We start from the raw sequence: 23,457 nt of genomic DNA, 5'->3' as shown, positions 1-23,457 counted from the left end.
CATTCGCATTACACTTAGCTTTAGTATCGTTTCTGAAGCAACTAACCATAATCCAATGAGCAAGTTTGCAGGTAAGATCTGAAGGCATCCTATCTCCTAGGTGAAGAATGACGATGCCAGCCAGCCCACATGCCTCACTTCTAAGTCGGCCTGGCTTAACTATAAAGATTTTTCCTAATAAGCTTTTTCTCTTCAGACACTTTTGAGCTCTAAAGAGAGAGAAAGACTGTTAACATGAAAGGGACAGAAACCTTCTAGAACTCACACTACATATTCCAGTGTCATTTTATACTACACTGGCAACGCCTAAACTTACTGGTTTTGGTTATTTAACCAGTTCTAGGGTATGTAAACTCTCTTAAACAATAAGCTAGTAGGTTTATTAATAAGACCAGGAAAAGTCTTACTCATAACACCATTTTCCTCTAGTGCTAGAAAGATGTTTTATTAAACTAGAGAGGAAATATAAATACAACTTGTAGAAAATGACGGAGAAAATAAAATAAAAAAATTATTTCAAATGCAATCACCAAATCCAAAATGGATGGGAAAGAATAATGAGGAGATTTTATACACAGATGCCTATACAAAACTCAATTCAGAGAATGAACACTGACGATCAGAGCCTCCCTTCCCAATGCCATATAACTGAGAATTAACTATAAAGAAATATGCTAGACCCAAGCAAAATGTACATTTTAATAGTAAAGAGAACATATTATGAATCTGGGAATAAGGCCACCAACTTCAGGCAAGACTGTTAAGACAAATGGAGAGCAATAAAATAACCTCTGCAACAGTTGGCAGGCACACACTTGCTAAAAATTAATACAGTCTTTAGACATTATTACCAGAACTCACATAAAAAAGAGAAAATTCTCCATATGTATTTGACCATTGCTGAAAGAGGAGAAGTAGGGGAGGGAGGGAGGAAGGGAGGGAATTAAGCTCTTTCGCTCTGTAGAATGAGAAATGCAATTATTCTAAGAAATCACTGGAAAGCAGAACAGCTTAAAATATAAAAACAGAGCACTTAAAAGTCTTAACCCACTCAGAATACTAAGATGTATTAGTAACAGCAGTGGTGATAGTAGCAGGAGTATTAACAGCAGGGGCTGTTTACACCCTCCCAACCATGCTATGCTGTGTGCCACACGCTATCAGATCCCCAACTCAGTGCTGAGGCCACTGAGACTTTGGGGGATTTAGGTAACTCTCCATGCTTAGAACAATGTCGCTCCACAGAAAATCCCTCTGATGAGAAATTAACCTTAACGCCAAGAATCTATACATATTGGTAAACACATAATTCAAACATCTTTGGAAGGAAAACGAAGCTTCAGATTAGGTCGATTTTACCACCCCAGAAGCAGGACCACTAAATCCCAGCTAAGCAAAGAGAATTTTAAAGATACAGACGAGCCACTTGATTTATCTCCCGAAATGTAGGCAACAGTAACTACCCCTGAGAACCTCACAACTAAGAGACATGTACTGGCCTATACGATCCCTGCCATTTTCAGCTTCTACCTTCAACTCCTCCATCTCTGCTAAAGAAACACTTCAATAGCACCAAGCTCTAAGCAGCAGCAATAGAACTGGGAGCTGCCCAAATACTTCCTTTCTGTAATTCACTGAAAATTTACTTGGGCCAGCAAAGTAAATGTTCCATCTCCGAGGATATCCATTTAGGGAGACTGCCTCCCCAAAAGAGGCTTCACAAGCACCTGCCCACACTGATTTGAGAGGGACTGTCCACCAAAACACGTCTTTCTTACTTCCTGCCATACTGCTTCAAATTCCACCATCAGGCTTCACTTTGAGAATTTTCTTTAAAAGAAACAAAAAGAATGTAAATGCCCCCCAAATAAAGCAACAGTAAAAAGCAGGGAAAAGGAATAATATTAGACTTTTTCAACTGACACTTTGACTAAGAAATTATGACAGCCAGAAAGAATGTTTTCAGTTTTCCTGCTAGTTGCAGGGAAAACTTAAGAATTTTCAGAAACTCCTTCTCTCACATGAGTTTATTTTTGGTGCCTCTTACAGTTTGGTCTGGTAGCAAGCAAGCCTCAGCAGATAATAGGAACTAACTACAAGGCAAGTTAACATTAATGGGAAAAGCCTGGGAAGAAGCCATTATGGTTCATCTAACCCCTTGTTTATAGCTGTAATTTTATTTTACATACACAGATTGGAGACTTATTTCCTGCTTGTAAAGTTGTTGCTGGCTTCTGTGATAGAACTGAACAAATTTCTGTGATAAAGCCTCAGGATCACTGAGAGCTGTGACAAGGCTGCCAACTTTAGGCTACACTTCGCAGAAAAGGCCAGCAGCTGCTTGGGTTCACCAAAAGTTGGTAGATTTGCAACTTAGCTCCGCAGGGCAGCTTACCCTACGGGATCAGCCATGCTGGTCTGGGATGGCACCACAGAGACCAGGAAAAGCCTGTGTGACACGAACCGCACATCCGTGCTGTTGAGCTCCAAGAACTCCTCACAGAATTAAAAAGAACAAAAACCTATTGTAGGCAAACAAAGTAATTAAGGTTGCTTAAAACAATCTACTTCACTTCTAACCTCTGCTACATCTTTTTTGCAATTCCTTCGAATTCAAGGGGGCCTAGAATATAGCTATGAGATACTACTACTATATACATATGAGCACCATTATTTCAACCCAAATCCAATACATTCCTCTGACAACACACACACACACACACACACACACACACACACACACACCTCTAACTATGTAATTAATATAAAAGCTGATTCTTTTTCATATTTCTTAGAGTTGTATAGTCAAATTCTAGGAGATGACATGCAGAATCTCCAAACAAAAAATACAAAGTATTTCAAAGTATGGAAATTTAAGGGCCAATAATATGAACATTGTACAGATCCACCAAATTTTCAGAGAGACAAAAATGAAAAACAGCTTGAAATGATATACGTCCTGGGTCTGGTGTCTAAGTTTTTGACCTATTTTTGATTCAACAAGCCTTCACATGACATATTCCTAATTTAAATAAAATAGCCACAGAAGATTGCAGGCCATTAGTCTGTTCAATCCGAGGCCAGGAGATCAAAGCGGGCAACCTTGTGCACAACAGCGGCTGTGAATGTGGCCGGTGCCATTCAGATGGCAACGGCAGACACGGGCCTCAATGCCAAACAGGGAGAACATTTTTTACTTCACATGGGATGAACAAATTGCCTTGACTCCTACAGGAAATACAATTTAAAATACTCATCACATCATTAGCATATATAGATGTGAAATAGCATGGGAATATTGTTAAACAACTTTATTAAGATACACAATTTATTAAGATATAATTTGTATATAGGTCACCCAGTAAAGTGTACGATTCAATGCTGTTTGGTGTTTTTTTGTTTTTAGTGTATTCACAGTTATGGGCAACCATCACCATCAGAACATTTCCATCACCTCCAAAAGAAACCCCTGTACCCTTTAGACATCACATCCTTGCATGTGAATACTTAAGTGCTGAATTTTAAATATCCAGGACAAGGTGTACACACCTGATTATAAGTTTAACAGCTCTAAACTTGTTGTGCTTTCCTTAAAAGTAATCTTTAGTATTAGCCTAAATTTGCTTATACCCCCAGCATCACAAATTTAACTATATTCTCTTTCAAAAGACTCTCTGGATAACTCCTGTTTGTGAAGAAGGGTACTAAGGCAATCAAAACTCTAAAGTACACTCTCTCACACATATGAATATACCACTTTTTAGCATCTACCAACAATTAAACAAAAATACATAAAAAACAAAGCCCATAAACCCATTTTTAAACGTTTCTATCCAATACCGTGTACATGACAAATAACTACCCTACGTCTATGGCACGTGCCTTTCTGGGTTTAGGAAAGTAGAAACAGGCTCCACATCCCACTGTGCCGAACTTAACAGGACCTTAAAGAATGTTAGACACTCTCTTCCTCCACCCACATTAAACATACACCCCCTAAAACTGTTGATTCACCGGATTCTCAGCTGCCAAAGAAAGCAGACTAGCTTAGTGTCTGACATTTCCTTTTGGCAGTCATTAGTCCTTAATGTGTCACTGTCTAGAGGCTAAATGGAATAGTTCCTTTCGTTCCTACTTTGGCAGATCATTTTCTTGGGCCTGAAGAAATGTATCAAAGGCTAAATCCACCCTACAAGAAAGCTGCCAATCAAAGAAGTTATAATATTAAAATAATAGTATCATCAAAACACCTCTCTCCATAAGCCCCTTATCACTAGCGTCTGAGTAGTAACTTTCTACACACCAGCAAATTAAAGAGAAAAAAGCAAACATTTCCCAAGACCTCTGGCAATGTCAGTGAGCCACCCACTAATGGGAAAAGAGGATGCTTCTAACCAGTCTTGCTTATAAAATGGTTCTTTAATGGTTCTTCATTCCCACCAAGGCAAGAGGTTTGCCATCCCCAGCACACTAATTAAATCTTAATTCTAAATCTATTAGAATTCGCCCACTCCTCCATGCCAATCAATGCCAACCTTACCTTTCTGTCTCTGTATATCCTATTTAATATAGTTTTATACATGCTCCAGTGCTTTATAATAAAACAATTTCATTTATGCTTTTTTTTTAATTTCCATTTTACCAGCATTATCTCTTCTAAGCCAGATCTCCTAGTTCTTATTTTTGCCCACAAAAACAGCATTAAGAAAAGGAAAAACAGAAAAAGACAACTGGGGATAAGATGTTTATATTCAAACAAGGCTTCTCTAGTGAGAGGTCATGTCTTTTAATAATCAACAGCAAGAACAAGAATCTGAAATCATATTGGCCAAAAAAGTAGTGTTTAAGCCACCTAAAATTGTGTTGAGGTAACTTCCTTTTTTAAAATTATTTATAAACACTTTTTTCAGTTACAGTTGACATTCAATATTATTTTATGTTAGTTTCAGGTGTACAGTAGCATGGTGGTTAGATATTTATGTAATTTAAGAAGTGATCCCCATGATTAGTCTAGTACCCACCTGGCACTATACATAGTTATTGTAACATTATTGACTAATCCACTAGGGTGGATTTAGCCTCTGATACATTTCTGAAGTATATATTCTCTATGGGCAAGTTCTCAATTAATAGGAAACCTGTAGAAGTCATGCCCTCCCCCCACCAAAAAAAAAAAGTCCTGATTACTGCCATTTATGAATTCCATTCAAAGTCTAGTGAACAACAATGTAAACATCAGTACTAAATCGTGTAACAGTCAAATAGATAAGAAACAAAAGGTTTTTTACTGTGTAAGATAGAGCTTTAAAAATAAGACTCAGGAGGGCACTGGCTCTGCTACGCAATACTTGAGGAATCGGACTGTGGAATGCCTAGATGATGAAACAATGACCATTTTTGGCCTTAAAAAGTGCTTGCTAAGAATTTAAGAAAATTGCGCAATTTACCAGTTACATTCCTTTTTGGAGAGTCCAATCTAGTGACAAAGGGTTTACTTTGACACAAGTGCACAATAACCCCAGCAGCTGGGCAACCAGCCTTAGGAGCAGCCAAACAGGATGTCTAGGATGCCCCCCTCAGCTGGCTGCACCCTTTGCCAATCCCAGACACCTGAGCCACTTACCCACTATGCTGCCTATAATTCACAGCCGCTGCTCACCCACAAATTCACTTCACCATGACCCCTTATGACCCTGACTGCACTTAATGGCATAATTTCCTGCTTCAGTTCCCATTTGCTAACTGCATCATTTTCCTATTATTTTCCCATACAAATTCTCAAGAGAATCTAATTGGCCTACGAGACATCATAGGCCAGCCTTGAACTAAGGATTGAGAAGGGAACTGGATGAGATAAAACAAGGCCTTCCTGAGGTTGCAAGACAAACAATTAAATAATTTTTTAAAAAAGAGAAGTTGCCTCAACACAATTTTAGGTGGCTTAAACACTATTTTGTTGGCCAACATGATTTCAGGAGGACTGTAAACATGACAAGACTGTGCCCTTAAACATCTAATATACTGACACCAATTCAAATAACCACAATGATGGTAACAGATACCTTTTTAAAACTTTTTATTATGGGATTTTCCAAACACATCCAAAAGGATTGAGAATAGTAAATCAATTTCCTTATGCAACATCAAGCTTTAACAACCATCAACTTTCTGTTTTCCTATTTCATTTATCACCCTTCTGTTAGTTTTTTTTGCTGGAATATTTTTAAACAAATCTAAGACACTGTGTCATTTCGTAAGGGATTCTCTTCAATGTACCATTCCCCATAAACCTATGTTCATATGTGGATGTTCAAATCTTGTCAAATCTTGAGGTAAAAAGAACTGCCATATGACCAAAACCTCAAATGAAAAAAACAGATTTACTGACGTTCATCGTCGTAACCTGAAAATTAATGTAATTATTGATTCAGAGTGGTTTTAAGAAAATGGTTAACTCTGCACTGGCTGGAAAAACCTATTCAAAAAGAATAGTTTGATTTAGCTTCTAGAGTGTGCCAAAATGAAAGAGCTACAGACAGCAAATAAGAGCTAGCAAATGGAGTCAGTTTTTAAAAACTATGTGACTAGAAATTTCAGTTTTAAAATCAGATTTCTTTCTGAACGTTACAAAATTTAATATTGTTTTGGAGAAGAAAAATCTAAATGTCTTCCTAAAGCTTTGAGGCCATTTCCTCAATTAACACATTTTAAGTCTAAGAAAAACTGGCTTTGAAAAGGTGAGGAGGGGTAAGAGGATCCTTTATTATAACAGAAATCATTAAGTAAGGGTATGAACGACCAACTTTTAAAAACCAAACAATTTTCCCATATATAATGGCTTAATTTTTCACCAATACAGACTTAAATGCAACATGAACAAGTATGTTCTAGATCCCAGCAACAAGTGTATTTATTATTATGAGCTTTAAAGATTATAATTGGGTATCACTGGTCAAATATTTATGATTTTTCTTATAAAATATTTCAGGTTATTTTACATCAGGGAATAATAAGCAATGTTCCTATAACTACACGAACAAGGACAAGCAAAAACATAAATCTTTTCATTCCTAGAAGATGAGTTTTGTATTTGAATCTACAAAACCAGTAATTCTCCCTCAAAGCAGGGAGAAGTAACTCAGGACAAGTATGCTCTGGAGTTAAATTTAAAGGACAATTAGCGAGGACATCTTGAAATAAGATGCCACACTGCATTCTATTTGGAATACTATTACAAACTACAAATTACCAAACCAAAAGTTAGAGTATCTGCAACTGGAAAAAAACCAGAATAGAAGGACAATCATTTCAACACATCTGAAAATAATACTTGTAAGACAATTTACTGCCCAGATGTTGTTTCAGCATAAAGCATCTCAAAGGAAATATCTTCCTTATAGTGCATCTCCAAATCATGTCATTACAAAAATGTCCTGACGCCATTTTCAGAGAATGACCAAACAAAATCAGTTCTCAGCAGTCTTTGATTCCAAATATCCAATATGCCACTTTAAAATAAATAAGCTATTTAGTGACTGTCAAGTACTTACATAGCAGTCATCAGATGTGAACACAGATTCAACCCAAAATAAACAGAAAGAATAAGGACATTCACTCAGAGAAAAAAAACATCACATTCCACAGACTTTCACCCTTCTATTTTTATATTATGACTAAGAAATATGAAAACCAAAGTAACTTTCAAGAGAGCAGGCCTGAAATCAGAGAAGAGGAAATTTCCTGGCAGACAGGGCTATACCTGTCTCTTGCAAGTAAAGTTTAGAACTCAATGAGTTTTCATTAACTACCTTAAATTCTCTAAAACACCTAATTTAAAAAATTATTTTAAAGATCAAGGGACATAAAAATATTACGGCAGAAAGTTACAATTGATAAGCTTTTACTTTTACATGTTTGTCACATATGAGAATTCTAAGATAACATAAACAGCCTCCCAAAACACCCAGTTTACTAATTTTAAACAATTACAATATTTTAAATAAATCAATTTCTTATCAACACATGACAACCTTGCCAAAAGTAAAGCCTACTCCTTGGGCCAAAAGAATAAATGGGGTAGAAGGAACTGTATTATAGTACTTAAAATAATACCAATTTGCATATGTACAACACTTGATAGTTTTATGCTCACATCAAACAAGGTATCTCCCTTGCTCCAAATGAGGAGGAAAAAAGATCCTTCTTGCTATCTATGATTAGATGCTTGAACTTCAAGATCATCGCTTCTGGTATATGACAATTTTTGTCAAATAAAAACATTACGGTGTGTCCTCATCCACCTATTCACCAAATCTGGCACCATGCGACTTCTTGGCTCTTCCCAAAGTCAAAATGATTCAAGACACCAAGGCAGCCACAACAGTGCAACTAAAGACACTCACAAAAGAAGACTTCCAGAACTGCTTCAGAAAGTGGCAAGAATGATGGGATAAGTGTGTTTGAAGCGTGGGGGGAGTATTTTGAGGGGGGTTAATGGCAATGTGTCTTTTACTGTAATTAATTTGTTTTTATTTAAACATTCACCATATTGTTTGATCATATCTTGTACATATTCTTTTCAAGTGCAGATAGAACATTCACAGAGAGGTAGCACTGGGTCATAAGACAAACCTTGTAAACAAATAAAAGAACTGGAATAATGCAAAGTATGTTCTCTGACCATAATGAATTTGAATTAAACTAGAAATTAATAACAGAAACACTAGAAAATTTCCAAAAACCTGGAAATTAAACAACATACTTCCATACAATCCATTGGCCTCAAGGAAAATTTAAAAATGTTGTGAACAAGAATGAATATACAGTATATCAAAATTTATGGGATGCAGACAAACCAGGACTCCTTTGGAAATCTGTTCTAAATCTTTACACTTGAAAAGAGGATAGGTCTCAAACCAGTAACCTATGTTTCACCTCAAGAAACTAGAAAAGGAAGAAAATAAACCCAAAGGAAACAGAAGAAAGGAAATAATAAAGGGCAGAAATTAGTGAAATTGAAAATAATAGAGAAAAATCAATGAAACCAAAATCTGCTGCTTTCAAAAGATCGATAGACTTGATAAACATGTACCCAGACCAACAAAAATAAAAAAGAGAGCCGATACAAATTACTAATATTACGAATGAATTAGAGAATATGGCTACAGACTCCCCACAAACAGGACAACAGAATGCTTACAAACAACTCTTTCCATGTAAAATGTGACTAATTGGATAAAATGGACTGATTCCTTAAAAGCCACAAACTTTCAAAATTTATCCAAGAAGAAATAGATAACCTAAGACAGTCTTATATCCATTACAGAAATTGAATTTGTAATTTAAAACCTATGAAACAATTTGTTGGCTAGACTAGATTAAGGCTTGGCAAACTTCTGAGAGGGCCAGGTAGCGAATATTTCAGGATTTGGGAGCTATTTGGTCTCTGTCACAACTACACAACTATGCCATTATGATGGAAAAGCAGCCATAGATGATAAGTATACAAATGGGCATGTCTGTGTGCCAATAAAATTTTTATTTACAAAAATACGTGGCGGGCCAGACTTGACCTGAGAGCTATAATCTGTCAAAACCTGCACTAGATAACTAGTGTCACTTCCAAATCCTAAACTTTACAATTCTATACTTCCATGGTAAAAAGTGACTTTGATATACAGTTCAAGAAAAGGATGATAGAAATACTATGACAGAGGTAACTGACTCTGTTTTGACCAAGACTTATTAGAAATGTATACTACAGTAAACAAATAAAAAAACAGCTCATCACTTCAGTCAAACTAGTCTTGAAGGAATCGTTACCTCAAAAAGATGAATCAAGTCTTTATTATGGTGAAAAAGCCTCAATTTTTCCATATTAATAGTGCTTTGGAAATAAATACAGTATATGATCATAAACAAAACCTAAAAATCCAAGACATATAAAATTAAGGGTCTAAGTTTATTTTGAAACTTTATATCATTATGACCATAAGAAACTGTCAATAATGTGGGGAAAAATACAGAAGAAAATTTATATTGCCTATCATCCCACCACCTAGTGACAATTACTAATATTCTGATATATTTAGAGGTTATTACCTTTTAATCCAGAAACATTTTTTATATATGAAATCTTTTCAAGCCTGCCTGACATCTAAAGAGCTGCAAGTAATACCAAGGACAGTCTAACAGCAATTTTGTGGAAGCTAAAACCCTATCCATCTGCAGCCTGACACTGGGCAGATTTCCATGTCTGCTCCATCATCCTGATTTCAAGAGACCACTCCACTATTGCTCTACTAGGCCAGCACCATTTCGTCTAATACATAAACATGCATCTTTTTGCATATAGAAGGTTAAGAACTTGCCTGTTAAATATTGCAATTCATAATGCCAGAGTAGCATACATAGGAAGTGATACAAAATATAACTGGGATGAGATGTCTTCCTCAGAGTTAAGAAGCTCTTTTAAACTTCTCATCCGTAAGAAAAATCACACATTAATTTTTGACAAATAAGGTTTCCAAATTAAATAAATGCTGCTGTCAACAGAAATCTTACATATGTTCAGATTTTGCATTCAATGAAACATCTATTTATATCTAAATTCTCCCAAATATGCTAGGCAGCCCAGAGACTAGCTTACACTAACAAATCAATACAATCATCTGCAAGCAAAGCTACAGATCTATTGACTAGCAATACAGGTGAGGAGACCCAAGGGTGCAAACAAAGATGGAAATCCTAGCATATCGTAAAACAAAACTCAGCCCCTGTAGCTGCACATCACAGAGCCAGCTGAAACATCTATGACACTCAAGTTAACACCAGAGAGTCTAGCAAGGGAAGGCAGGCTATGAAGCTTTCTTGTTCTGCTCACTTCAGGCATCTATACCAGACATGGGGAATTAAAGATTTTGATGTAAAATTGTATTTGCTGACGTGCAAAGATGTGTAATGATAAAAAGTATTAAGAGCTCAGACTTTCAGGTCAGAAGGATCTGAGTTCAAGTGTCAACTGTATATATATGTATTTTTAAGCAAATAACAACTCAAAGATTATTATGGAAGTAAAATAGGCAATAATGTATGTTTCTTATCACAATGGCTAGCATATGGTAAGCAGTATAATATTTCAGATAATCCTTTTTATTGTTAAAAAAAAAAAAACAGTAAGAAAAAAACAGATATGTACATATACACATGCCCAGAATAAAGTCTGGAATGCTATACACCAAAAATAGGCGGTAGGATTACATGTGACATATAATGAACACAGAACTTTTATAATCAGAAAAATATTCTAATTTAGAAAATAAGAAAATGTAGCCACAAAATAATGCAGTAACAAGCTCTTCACGGAGTCCTTCAGAGGCTGGGAAACTCTGGCAATGCTAAAGTGATTCCAGGAAGGCATTTGCAAAACTGAAAAGAGATTAGCATCTAAATTAAGTGCTTTCCTTCACTACAATGAAATATATTTTTGAAAGTGAACATTAACTGCATCCTATTCATACATTCCATATCAAACTATTAACCAAAATCAAATAAAAATTTTATACCTGATATATTCAGAAAATGAAAACCCCTGTACAATACAAAAATGTCCAGTTGTTACATTCCTCTTTTAGGATCCTACAACCACTGCATCCATTGGGGCAAGAACAAAGATAAAACTTATCCTTAAGCAACATCATCCTCACCAGGTCCTAAACTGTACCAATTTTCTTCTGACAAAAACTATGTTTTTAGGTATAAAAAATATAAACTATAACAGGTATATGTATGGGTTACTGTGCCATTCTGGACATTCAGTGAAGTTGATGCCAAATTCTTATCTATTCTCCTGAGCTGGTTGGTTACCCAGTAGTCACAACTATCCAAGAGAAACACAAAGCAAGCAAGAAACAAACTATACATATAATTATAAATTTCCCAGTAGCCGTTAAGTTTAAAATAAAAAAAGTAAAATTAAGTTTAAGTACAGATTTTTTTTTAACCCTGTATATCCAAAATATTATCAATGAGGTATTATTAACATACTCGTATTTTATATCCTTTTTATGTACTAAGTCTTTGAAGTCTGGTGTGTAGTTTATATTTACAGCACACTTAATTTGGACCAGTTACATTTCAAGTGCTCAACAGCCACATATGGCTACTGGCTACCATACTGGATGGCAGGAGCTAGAGCTACTCAAGCCCAAGTGTGTGCTGCTTCTTACCGATTAAAAGTCCTAACTCCAGTCAGTCAACACACACCATGAACCACTAGGCAAGACTTCTCAGGCCAAAACCAAATGGAATTCATTTCAAAGATTGAGGTCTTCTATGTTTCAGACACGGTGTTAAGTGTGTTCAGTCTGGGTTTTGGTTTTGAGGGTGGGGGTTGGATTTGGTTTTTGAGGGGTCAGAGGTTGGAGATGGATATGGTAATAGAGACAAATAAGTTTGGTCCAAATAAATTCTACCATTGGAAAAACAACTTAAAGCACATGCCCTAACAAAGGGAGAAAGGAACAGTACTAAGGATCAGCATATCCCTCAGCAGAATGAAGAGTGTTAAATAAAGAATTCAGCCGTTTAAAGTACAGGGTTCTTCAGAAGAAGGTTTTTAACTGGCCTTAAAATAACTTCCGAGAACATTATAACACACAACTGGGCTTTGAAGTCAGCTATTATATATTTAAGGAACAAAACTTTAAACCCAACTTGGTAGTTGGTTTTAACCAATTAACCTAATAATTTGAACCTTAATTATATGACTATTTTCTTTATATGCAGAGAACATTAAGAAGGTTAAACTATTTTAAAATTTATAAACACTGCATAGAAGGGAAAAAAACTTGAAATATATATCCCTAAATGTTAACAGTAAAGGTGGTTCAATAATTTGATATACATGTATGTTCAATTATGAAAAAATAAAAATAGACAAAGTGGCAATAACTCTTTTCAACTTCAATTACATTTCCTTTTAATGTCAATCCATTTACTTTTAAACCTTTTAAGATTACCACACCCATCCAAGCTGTTTTTCTTTCTCTAGAACCCTCATAGGCAGAGTAACCTTAGGCTGACAGAGCAGGAACAAATTAAACTTAACCACAATAACCACATTTCATTTCAAGGAAACTTGAGAGTCATTTGTGGAACTACAAAGGCCCACTGAATGGTTAAACCTCTGCTGTCAGGCAGCTGAGACATTTCCATGTTAAGTAAGCAGGGGTCAGATGCATTATGGCTCACATCAATACCTCTTACAGCATCCTAAAGTAAGTTAGCAATAGAGCCAAGACTATCTATCCTCCACCTCTTCAGACCACAATCCAAGCAGGAACATTAAGGCTGCTGGACTCCTAGCCCTGGGAGGTTTTAAAAGGGAATTTGGCCCTCACCAGATGAATTAAATTTAACTCCACTCCAATCGAAAATATCACTTTCACTCACTGTTTTATTTTAGAGTACTTGGTTTAATTTTTTTCTACAAATTCATCTGTGTACCGAAAGATCTACAGGAAATGGAGGTAAACCACCCATGGCCTCCTCTCCCAAAACCTTCTAGAATGTAAGGCCAATAAAGGCAAGAATCTTTGTTTTTTTCACTAATATATCCTTAGTACTATGAACATCCAAAATTCTTCATTTTATTCATTCTCCCAAGTCAGCATGAGTTCATCAAGCAAGTACTCACTGAGTACCTCTTCTGGCATTATACTAGACCCTGGAAGAGTATTTTTAAAATAGTTCCCATCTTTCAAACACTTAAAACTTAGTTGCAGAAGTTACATGGATAAAGGAACTATAGTTAAGTAATAGTTCGAGGAAGTAAACAATTAGGTGCAAAACTTTAAGCAGCAAAGAAATAATATAAAAAAGTGCAGTTTGAAATGGGCTTCAGCAAAGAGATTGGGGGGAGGCTTGAAGGAAGACAGGATTAGGCTTAAACAGGTGGGAAGTGAATTTCAAAAATATAATGAACAATGTCCTACTGCAGGCATGAGCTCAGACTGGTCTGAGCAGGTGAACGGACTGGAAGATGGAGAAAGTGAAGAGAGCCTGGAATAAGGCAGAAAGCAACAAATGCAATAAATCATCAGAGCAATTTCTCCACCTTACCTGCACGTTGGAATCACTTGGGGAACTTTTAAAAATACTGACAACTGGACCTCAATCCAGTAATTCTGACTTAATTGGGGTACAACCTAAACATTAGTAGTTTTGGAAGTTCCCTCTGGATCCTAGTGTGTATCCAAAGTTAAGAATCATTGCCTTAGAGGAAAGAACAACGTAACTTGGTAAGTGGCAACACAGGATGAGAAAGGAAGACTCAAGAGATTATGGAAAAACTCTGAGAGTATATTATCTATTTAAAAAATGACATTACTGAGAGAATCCAGGAAATGAACAAAGTAAAAATATGTGAGCCCTTCTGGACTTTACCACTCTGTCTATGAAGTTCCATGTAGTGAACTAGTTTTAATTAATCGAGATTGTCTCAATTCTCCACATACCGTAATTACTTGCCCAATCATTTTCAACAGAAATAATCAAAATTTAAAGTGAACCATCTTTTAAAAATCAACCTAAAGAATATAAAATAAATCCTCCATTAAGTCCTCTCAGGTTTCCCAGCTAGAAATAATCTCATCCTCCTTGCAATTTTAGCAGTGCCTAGAATAGCATTCCCCGTAAGTGCCCTGTAGAGACCCTGTGTGTTTCAGAAGGGAGGAATCAGCCTCGTTCCTTTTACACAGTGCCAGCAGACTAGTTTGCACGTGACACATAATATGAACTGAGTGACAGGCAGATACTGCCGGTTAAGTTCTGATTGTCACTAGAGGTTCTAAATGATTTTGATGCTTCATAAATAAGCAAAAATATATCCCCAGTTGCTTCTGCTTCTTGCAGACCCTTTTGCCGTTCTAAGCTTTCAAATGTGCTTCATTGCCCTCTCCCTTTATCCTCACTCTATCCCTTTCTGACAGGACCTAGCCTGATCACTGCTACACGAGTTAACACAGGAAGCTAAATATTTTTATCTTTAGGAGAAACATGCCCAGACACCATCTTCTAAACTGTATTGCTGAATCTCAAGATAATTTCTCTCAAAAGGCCCACTATAATCCTCAAATTTCAGCCAAACATCAATTATTGTTCTAGTTTTCACTTCCATAATAAAATGTTATGTAAAAGTGCCGCTATGGTCTCCACATCTTCCGTATACAAGACCGTTTCCCACCTTCCTTACATCCACAGCACAAACAGAAAGCACTATTTGTCTGATATTCTAGGGAGAAACCAAAAGGTCGCACATGACCAGGGATGATTGGTCAGAAATCTGACCAACCCCAAAACTCAAGGGGTATCTTGTAGACTGGTTAGGAAGCTTTAGTGTGGAGTAACGAGGACAGATTTACCACATAGTCTTCCCCACCGAAGGCTGTTTTTAACGTGTTTCCTAATCATAACTGCATCGGACACTTTGGCACCACTTCAGCACTGCACACGATGGCAGATTACTGATCTACATACGCACCACGGGCACTTCGTTTCCTGTATAAAACTCCAACACTAGGAGCCAGTCTTCAAATTACCCATTTTTTTACATTTTCTGATTTTCAAGCTTAGAGATGGGTTTTTAAATGTGTCCTACATTTTCACTGTGACATATCACCCACTTTTTCCATTTGATTTAACTAAGCCTCTAATCTCATTTTTGTGAAGTAGACTGAATACAATCAAAACATGGCAATGGCTTAAGAAAATTCAGTATGCTCCACTAATTCCGCAATATGGTAGAAACAAGATAAACACAGGAAAGCATTCATTTTTACCCCAGGAATTCCATCATGACTCACTATTATCTGTTCACTTATATAGGCATATAAGTAAACAAAGAAGAAGTATGACAAATGAACAAATGAGAAAGTACCAAGATCTTTTCCTGAAAAGTACTGAGTAGGCAAAAATCACTAGTGAAAACAAATGTGTACTGTCCCTCTTCCCTTTAAAATTATTTCATATAATTTTTTATTTCATTTATTCCTTCTTTGCCACAGGAAAATATTGGATACAAGGTCTAAATTACAGTAACCCTATATTAGCAATTAATAACTGGAATGGAAGAGGAAGTATCAGGGAAGGAAAAAGGAAGGTAATGACAATGGAGGAAAAAAAAATCAACAAGTACAGTATTTTCTATGGCAAAAAAAAAGACAGGTATCAAATTTCACTGGTTTTTAAACAAAAACCTTAAAAATTCAAAAACACTATTCAGTCTAATACAGCCCTGCTTGGAAACTGCTCTTACGACATTCTATGTGGTTCATGAAAAAAATTTCACCACCTATATATATATGTGTGTGGTTTTTTTTGTTTTGTTTTTCAGCATTCTGTTTTGTTCAAAATCAATTGGCCACCTCGACGTGGAAAGAGAATTTAGGCATATGGAAGGTCATTAACCTTAGGTGATGCAGGCTGAAATATTTAGAGGTGAAGTGACACAATGTCTGCAACTTACTTTCCAATGTTTCATAGAAAAAAAAGGATGTGTATGTATACATACCAATATACACGCATACATTTATATACATAAGCATGCACATGTACCTAAGTCTTAATCTGTAAATCTAGACAAAAGGGTAAATGGGTGTTCACTGTAGTGTTTTTATAAGTTTAAAGTTTTTCAAAATAAAAAGTTGAGGTAAAAAGGGGCACATAGAAAACCCTTTATTCCTTGAAAATTTTGTCCCTCCCAAAGTCAAGGAGCCAAGAACATATTTGACATTCATAGTTAAAACATCTCAGATGCAAGTTCTGTGACAGAAAACTCCTCTTCCTTCAAAGAAAAGCTCTTACACTCACATTGCCCATGTACTCCGAGAGCAGGTCCTGCAGGGCCTGGCGCACGGCGTTACATTCCGCCACGATTCTCTCACGCCGGTCATCACGCGTGCAGGACGAGTCGGCCATGAGGGCAGCCCCACTAATGATGCTTTCCAGGCGCTCCTCCAGGGAAGGCCTAAATCGCTCCTCACTGAAGCTCAAGGGGTCCACGATGATTTGTTTCTGCAGAGGAAACATTACTGAATGTTAGTGCTAATCTGTGTTCCCTCCATTATTTGAAAAGGTGAGGAAAGTGTTGATTAGAAACACCAAGAATTTAACACAAAAATTCCAGCGCCTGAAAGAAAGTTATACTCCTTGGCAGATGTGGGGGCTAACCCACACAAGTTGCTTTCTGGTGGTTCTCTTCTCAAAGAAGGCACTCGAAGCAGTACTAACCAGCTGAATGGGGCCTGGATAAGGTATACCGCCAATGCAAACAGAAATATGTCAGCATAAAAATCATGTTCAAATGACTTAATCTAAACACCTAAAGGACAGCCTATCCAGTATTAGTACGTTAAGGATAAATAAGTTAGCTCTTTTTATTTTCTAGGAGCATAAAACTGCTACATGACACCAGCAGAACTGTTTCACCACACACACAAAATCAATAATTAAAAAACAAAACACTAACTTCTGTACTCCAAGTTTCAGAAAAGAATGTATTTATCATCAATTTCAACCTATTTTCCTTACCTTACACATCTCATCAAATTTTATGAACAATTCAGCCTCAAATTTATCCTGTTATGTCTAAATTTGAGACTTTCTTTGCTCAAAGACCTCCACCTATTCTGTAAGAGATGTAGTAATCTGTCCCAACAGTTGTATCTGTGATATAAGTGCCCCAATAAGAATAAATCCTTCCTATGTTTCCCCTTCACTCCCTGACTCCACTTAAATGCAGCTTTACCAGTGATAAGTGAGGTCAAGTCACAAGTAAGCTATAGGTACAAGGTCAACATCAACACCCCCAGGACAGCCGCTATTGGCCTCCCTCCAACTTCTCTACTTGATACAATTTATCCTTACACGGCTAAATGTCTGTGCAAGTATTTTGCCTTTAATTTTTCTTTATGGAGAAGATGTTCTTATTGATTTCAACTTAAATGCCAAGGTTTTTCTTTAAAAAGCTTGCCCTTCTCCAATAAGTATATATTTCTTCTTTCCCTTTCAAAGAAACGTCAGTTTCAAACTTTAACATGCAATACCTTGAGTTTGTTATTAGCCTACATTTTAGCTATTCAACTAGATTAAGTTACTGCAGGATAAATTGAATGCACACTGTGTTCTGACCAACAGGAATCAGGAATGAATGGTCACAGAATTTTAATAGAGTCACAGAGCTTTAACCTACCTGCGATCATTTAGCCCAACCCCCTCATTTATGAATTAATATTACTGATATTATTATTACTCAACTTAGGACAAAATGTAACCCTTATTGCCTTGAAAGAGGCCAATAGCTCATACTGCCAAATTTGGGGGGGCTGGGGGGACAACAGTGCCAATAAATTGTAACATACATCACAAGCGTTTGCTATAAAGTCAGGTAATGCTTAAGGCTGCAGAGTAAAAAATTCAGTTCTGACACCACGGTCTTTAGGCTTAATACTGTTCTTAGGATTTACGAAAAGTCTGACATCAGCGGTGCATATCAACAAGGATCAGCTACCCAAGCCAAAATAAAGAGGCGAGACAGGAAAGGAAAGGTAAAGACCAGGGAAAACTGTTAAAAACAAAATGCATTCCATTATACTGAGTCTTCACTTCAAAGCATTCCTACTTATGAGAAGGTGCTGGCCACCTGGAAAGCAATTTTCCTTTATGGTAGTTAAAAATTAACCCAAGAATTGGTTTTTAAATTAAAAAAAAAAAATCTTAAACTGCTGCCATCTACTGGAAGCCATGAGGCATTGTGGGTAAAAATTTTATAATACAAAACCCACCAAAAAACTTATTAGCTACATAGGACGTATCCACATGGAATGTATAGGCATCATCGATAGTAAAAGGTAATTATACGGCATTATGCTAAGAAAGTATTTCAATCCCAAAATTGCTAATCTTGATTAAGTTTAGTCTATTATTATAATTTAGTTGTTGAGGAGAAAAAGTCTACCTAGGCAGACAAGTAAAATGATGACAGCACTTCTGATGTAGTCAGTTAGCATGTATCTGTATCTCCCATCAGACTGTGAGCCCCTGGAGGGCAGAGCCTGTGTGCACTTTGCTCTCTCTCTCCCAGCTTCACGTCTGCCAGAAGGTTAAAATCTTGGTTGAAATGAACTAAACTCAAATATACTCAAGAAAGAATGACCTCATAGGAAACACAAATTGCATAAAAGAATTCAGAAGTTTAACTCAAACTAAAAAAAGAAAAGATAAATGCTTTCAGCCAAGTCAAGTAGACTGATGATTCATAAAATTTCTTTCAACTTAGATTGCAAATCGAAGTAGAAACTAGGCTTTCATCAGAAACCTTGATCACAGTTCCCCAGAAATCTGTTAACTTTGGGGGATGGTCAAGAGCCTCAAGTTTCCTCCCAAGCTTAACTTACATCAAAGTTATTGAGGGCGTATGCCAGTTCTCCGCCGCCACCCTGGTGCTGGGAGGCGTCATCGGAAGCCGTGGCCTGGGCTGCGTTGGCAATGCCTGACACTGCCTGCTGCAGCTGCTTGTAGATCAGGTCTCGGTTGGCCTTGTAGGCTGCAACGTCAGGATGCTGCAGGCACGCCTGGGACGCCGTGTAGAGGATCGGAACGTTTTTCTGCAGGATTCCTCTGGCTGCAGCCATCTGATCACGATGGCCCCCATCTTTCAGCTCCTACGAGAATGAAACAAAAATTGGAACAGTCTTTATATAGGCTCTGCTCATATAAAAATAAGTCAGTAAATACTGAAAAGTCAAACTTTCTACTAATTAGACACAGTATTTTCATTAAGTCTGGCTTGAAAGTTCGTTACAAAGGAGGCAGTAGGGCTTAGTAGGTAAGACTTCAAACTTTTCCAAACCACAGACCTGAATTTCAATTTCTACCTCTACTTTTTCCTGACTATTGTGATCTTATTTTAACTCTCCATGGTCCGTTTCACCTTCTTTAAAATAGGAACAATAATAGTACCTCTCTTCCAATTGTCTTGAGGATGAAATGTGATAATGCATGTAAAGCACCTAGCACAGCACTAAATAAAAAGCAAAATGAAACTGACTAGCATCTTGATTACAACTATGTAAAACTATGTAAAGATGTACGTACCTACTGCAACCAAAACAGAAAAATCATTCAGAGACACATTTAAACAGAGAAGATTTATTATGAGGATTTCTTTTTCATTAAGTTGTAAAAATTCATTAAAAGAGTTTTGTGAAATGTGGGGTGGGATACCACAGGTCTACACAAACTATGCAAAGCAGCCAGGTGAGGATGTGGCAGGTTGTCCTCCCAAGTACATAACACCTCCCATCCCCTCTCCCACCCCAAAGGCCACCTCAGGACACAGGTCGTCAGGTACAAAGCTGAGGCTCCAGTCCTCCATGACAGTAAACCAAAAGGTGTGCGTTTCACCGTAACACTCTATATACATGTGGTCTTAAGTGAAACTGTCCTTTTACAGTTTCTTCTACCCCATAATGATAACCCACAGTTAAAAGGCTTTGAGGTTCCTGGCATAGTTTCCACTACCAGCATCGACTTGGTAGACCAGGTGAATATACTAAGTGACAAATAAGTGACACCAACAATAAGCAAGATGGGAAGGGGGTACTTCTGATATCCCATTGTTACTGAAACTACTCAAAGGAGAAAAAAAACCAAAACTAAGCCTTTAGTAAATGTGGATCGCCACCACAGAAGAGAAATATAAATGATAACTCTAACTGACCACCAGAGCTGTTACAACTCTATTTTAAGTGTGATAATAGAATTTCAATGTTAATGTCACCAACAGAATCTTAGAGAACAAATTTAAATGTTTTACAAATGAGTATTATGTATGTAAACATGTAAGAGAAAACTTACTTAGAAAGGCCAAAGTCAATTACTCAAAGACTGACTGAGCTACTGAATGGCTCATCTTTCTAGATGAGTTCCTAATTAAGCATCAGAGACACCAACAGACTTCCTTTTACTGAAACTTCATTTCACTATGTATTCTAGGTTTGCATCTTTACTCAAACCTTGTGTAATATGACAGCTTTCTTTTCCTCCTAGAATTCTTTTCTCATTTAGAATCTGAATTTGCAAGTAATAGCTCACAGCACTCCAACTGCCCTGTAGCACAGTACATTAGGCTAAATATTCAGAAAGAGGACCCAATGGATTTAGAGAATCCGAGATCATTTCAAGACTCAGGCTAAGGGCTGAGGCTAACCATTATGTCTCAACACGAGTTCTGGGTAGCATTTCCTAAATGTCTTGCCCTCACCACAACCTCATGGACTTCGTCTTCTAGGGAGACATTTACCTTTAAACACTTGTATTCTTCTGTTTCTGTTTTATAAAATGCTTTGCAATCCACTTTGGCTTTCTTCCTAAGTATCTATAACCTAGATCAGTACAGCCTCTTACAAATATTTCCAAAGATCCTTGTGGTCACCTAAAGTTAATAGTGTCAGAATTACTATTCAACACCTGACTTTCCTACAGCCACTGCCAGGCCTGGAATGATACACTTCTACCTTTCCAAAGACTACATTAGGTTAAATATTCAGAAACAGGACCCCATGGACATAGAGAATTGATGATCATCTCAAAACTCAAGCTATGACCTGGGGCTGGGGGTTGACCATTATGCTAAAGCAGCCGGGGCACATGTTCTGCGTGGCACTTTTAAATGTCTTGCCCTCACCACAATGTACCTCTGACAGACTCCTATTTACTAAGTATTGAAAAATATATGTTAATCTATATGAAAATAACAACTAAGTATCATTACGTGTCCTAACTGCTAAAGTGTTCTCCTTTCTCTCTAGAACTGCTTTTGCCGTTAACACAAGGAAACTAGATTTTGTTAAGTAGCGGTAAGAAAATGGACACTATCACAAGGCAGCACTATTTACCATAAGAATAATGATCAATCATAAGTATTCTTTTCAAGATACATAGTGCTTATAAGTAATCCAGATTAGTGAAAAAGCAATATATTAGATTATTGCTTTTAAGCAATATAATAGATTATTTATGAAATTAGAGTCCCTTGGTCTATACTTTAGCCTTCGTGATTCTTCAATTTTACCAATCCAGTTGTTTCAGGCAGACTCAGAAATAAACAGAAAACATAAGGAGGAAATTACTGTTTCCAATGTAATTTGAACTAACCATCACATGCAGTGACCAAGAAACACAAGCTAACTTCTAAATAACCTATAACACTCTTACCAACAGCTGGAAATTCAAATGAAAGTTTCCTCTGTTTCCTTATTATAAACTGTAGCCATAGATACATTTGATCAGAGATTTCTTCTCTTGGACTCAAATGACTATAAAGAAATGGTCTCTGGTCAAACCCAGCCAGACCAGATTATTTACATATAAAACACTGGCAAAATTATCCGTTATCAATGTGACTATTCAGGTTTTCAGGAAAATAATTGTGGCAGTCAGAGTTCACAGACTAGGTAAGAAGAACTACAATTTTACAAACTATCTCAACAAGCTCTATGCACCCAGTGGGTAAAAGGCAAACATGCAAGTATTCCACATCTAGCATATTAGGGAGCCCGTGTCGACAGAGTGAGGCACCAGTACCATCCTCGCAGGAACCACCAACGGCCATCTAGCCTCTGTCATCTGTGTTACCCTTATCACCAAAGAGCCTGCAGCTTCACGGAAATTCAACACTTCCAGTCAGCAGACAGCATTGCAGCCCACGGAAGGAACAGATGAGGGCCACACTCAGGATTCCATTCCCCATGGATGTGCAGTACAGCAGAGTGGCTTATTCACTCTTTCATTACATAAATATTTATTGAACACTACTATATCCAGGCAATGTTCTAAGCACTAGGAATTATAGTAGCAATTTAAACACAAAATCCCTGTCTTCTGGAGCCAGACAGCATAGGTTGAAAACCTCATTCTACCACTTACTAGATGAATGCCCTTGCCAAATTATTTAACCTCTCTGTGCTACAGCTCCTTCATCTCCAGAAATTAGTGTCTGATCAAGTATAACTAACTACCTTATACTATTTTGTGAAGACTGAATGAGTTTGTGTTTATAAAGGGCTTATAACAGTGTTTAGCACATAGTAAACACCTTTTTAGAGTTAGTCATTATTTTCAGCAACATCTTCACCACCACCACACCATGTCCCAGAAAAACCTTAAGAACAAAGAGGTAAATTCCAGAAAGCCTATGGACCTTATGGATGTTTAGCATTTCCTCAATAGGTGGCGGCTACTTAAATGATACAAAGGAGGCTAAGAGAGCCAGTACACATGCTGAACCCAAATACTGCTCTGGAGGAAATACCCCTTTTCTGGACTAGGGCTGCCTGCAAAGATAAGAGGCTCAATGAGGAGGTGAACTATTACATACCACGCTTGGGGAGAGAAGAC

The 23,457-nt window shown here is 37.0% G+C and overlaps 1 protein-coding gene across 3 annotated transcripts in view; it reads right to left on the bottom strand.

The window, feature by feature from the left end:
* The window catches only part of CTNNA1 (catenin alpha 1), a 229,159-nt gene that overhangs the window by 82,635 nt on the left and 123,067 nt on the right, over positions 1-23,457 (bottom strand). For all 3 annotated transcript variants that reach the window (XM_033095903.1, XM_033095902.1, XM_033095901.1), the window contains exons 6-7: positions 19,455-19,721; positions 16,870-17,073 (exon numbers count right to left, since the gene is read on the bottom strand). In XM_033095903.1, the coding sequence (XP_032951794.1) occupies positions 16,870-17,073; positions 19,455-19,721 (471 nt within the window). The remainder of the gene's footprint in view (positions 1-16,869; positions 17,074-19,454; positions 19,722-23,457) is intronic.

Source organism: Rhinolophus ferrumequinum, chromosome 24 (assembly GCF_004115265.2).
Source record: "Rhinolophus ferrumequinum isolate MPI-CBG mRhiFer1 chromosome 24, mRhiFer1_v1.p, whole genome shotgun sequence".
NCBI classification, from domain to species: Eukaryota; Metazoa; Chordata; class Mammalia; order Chiroptera; family Rhinolophidae; genus Rhinolophus; species Rhinolophus ferrumequinum.
This window is presented reverse-complemented; position numbering and strand designations above follow the sequence as displayed.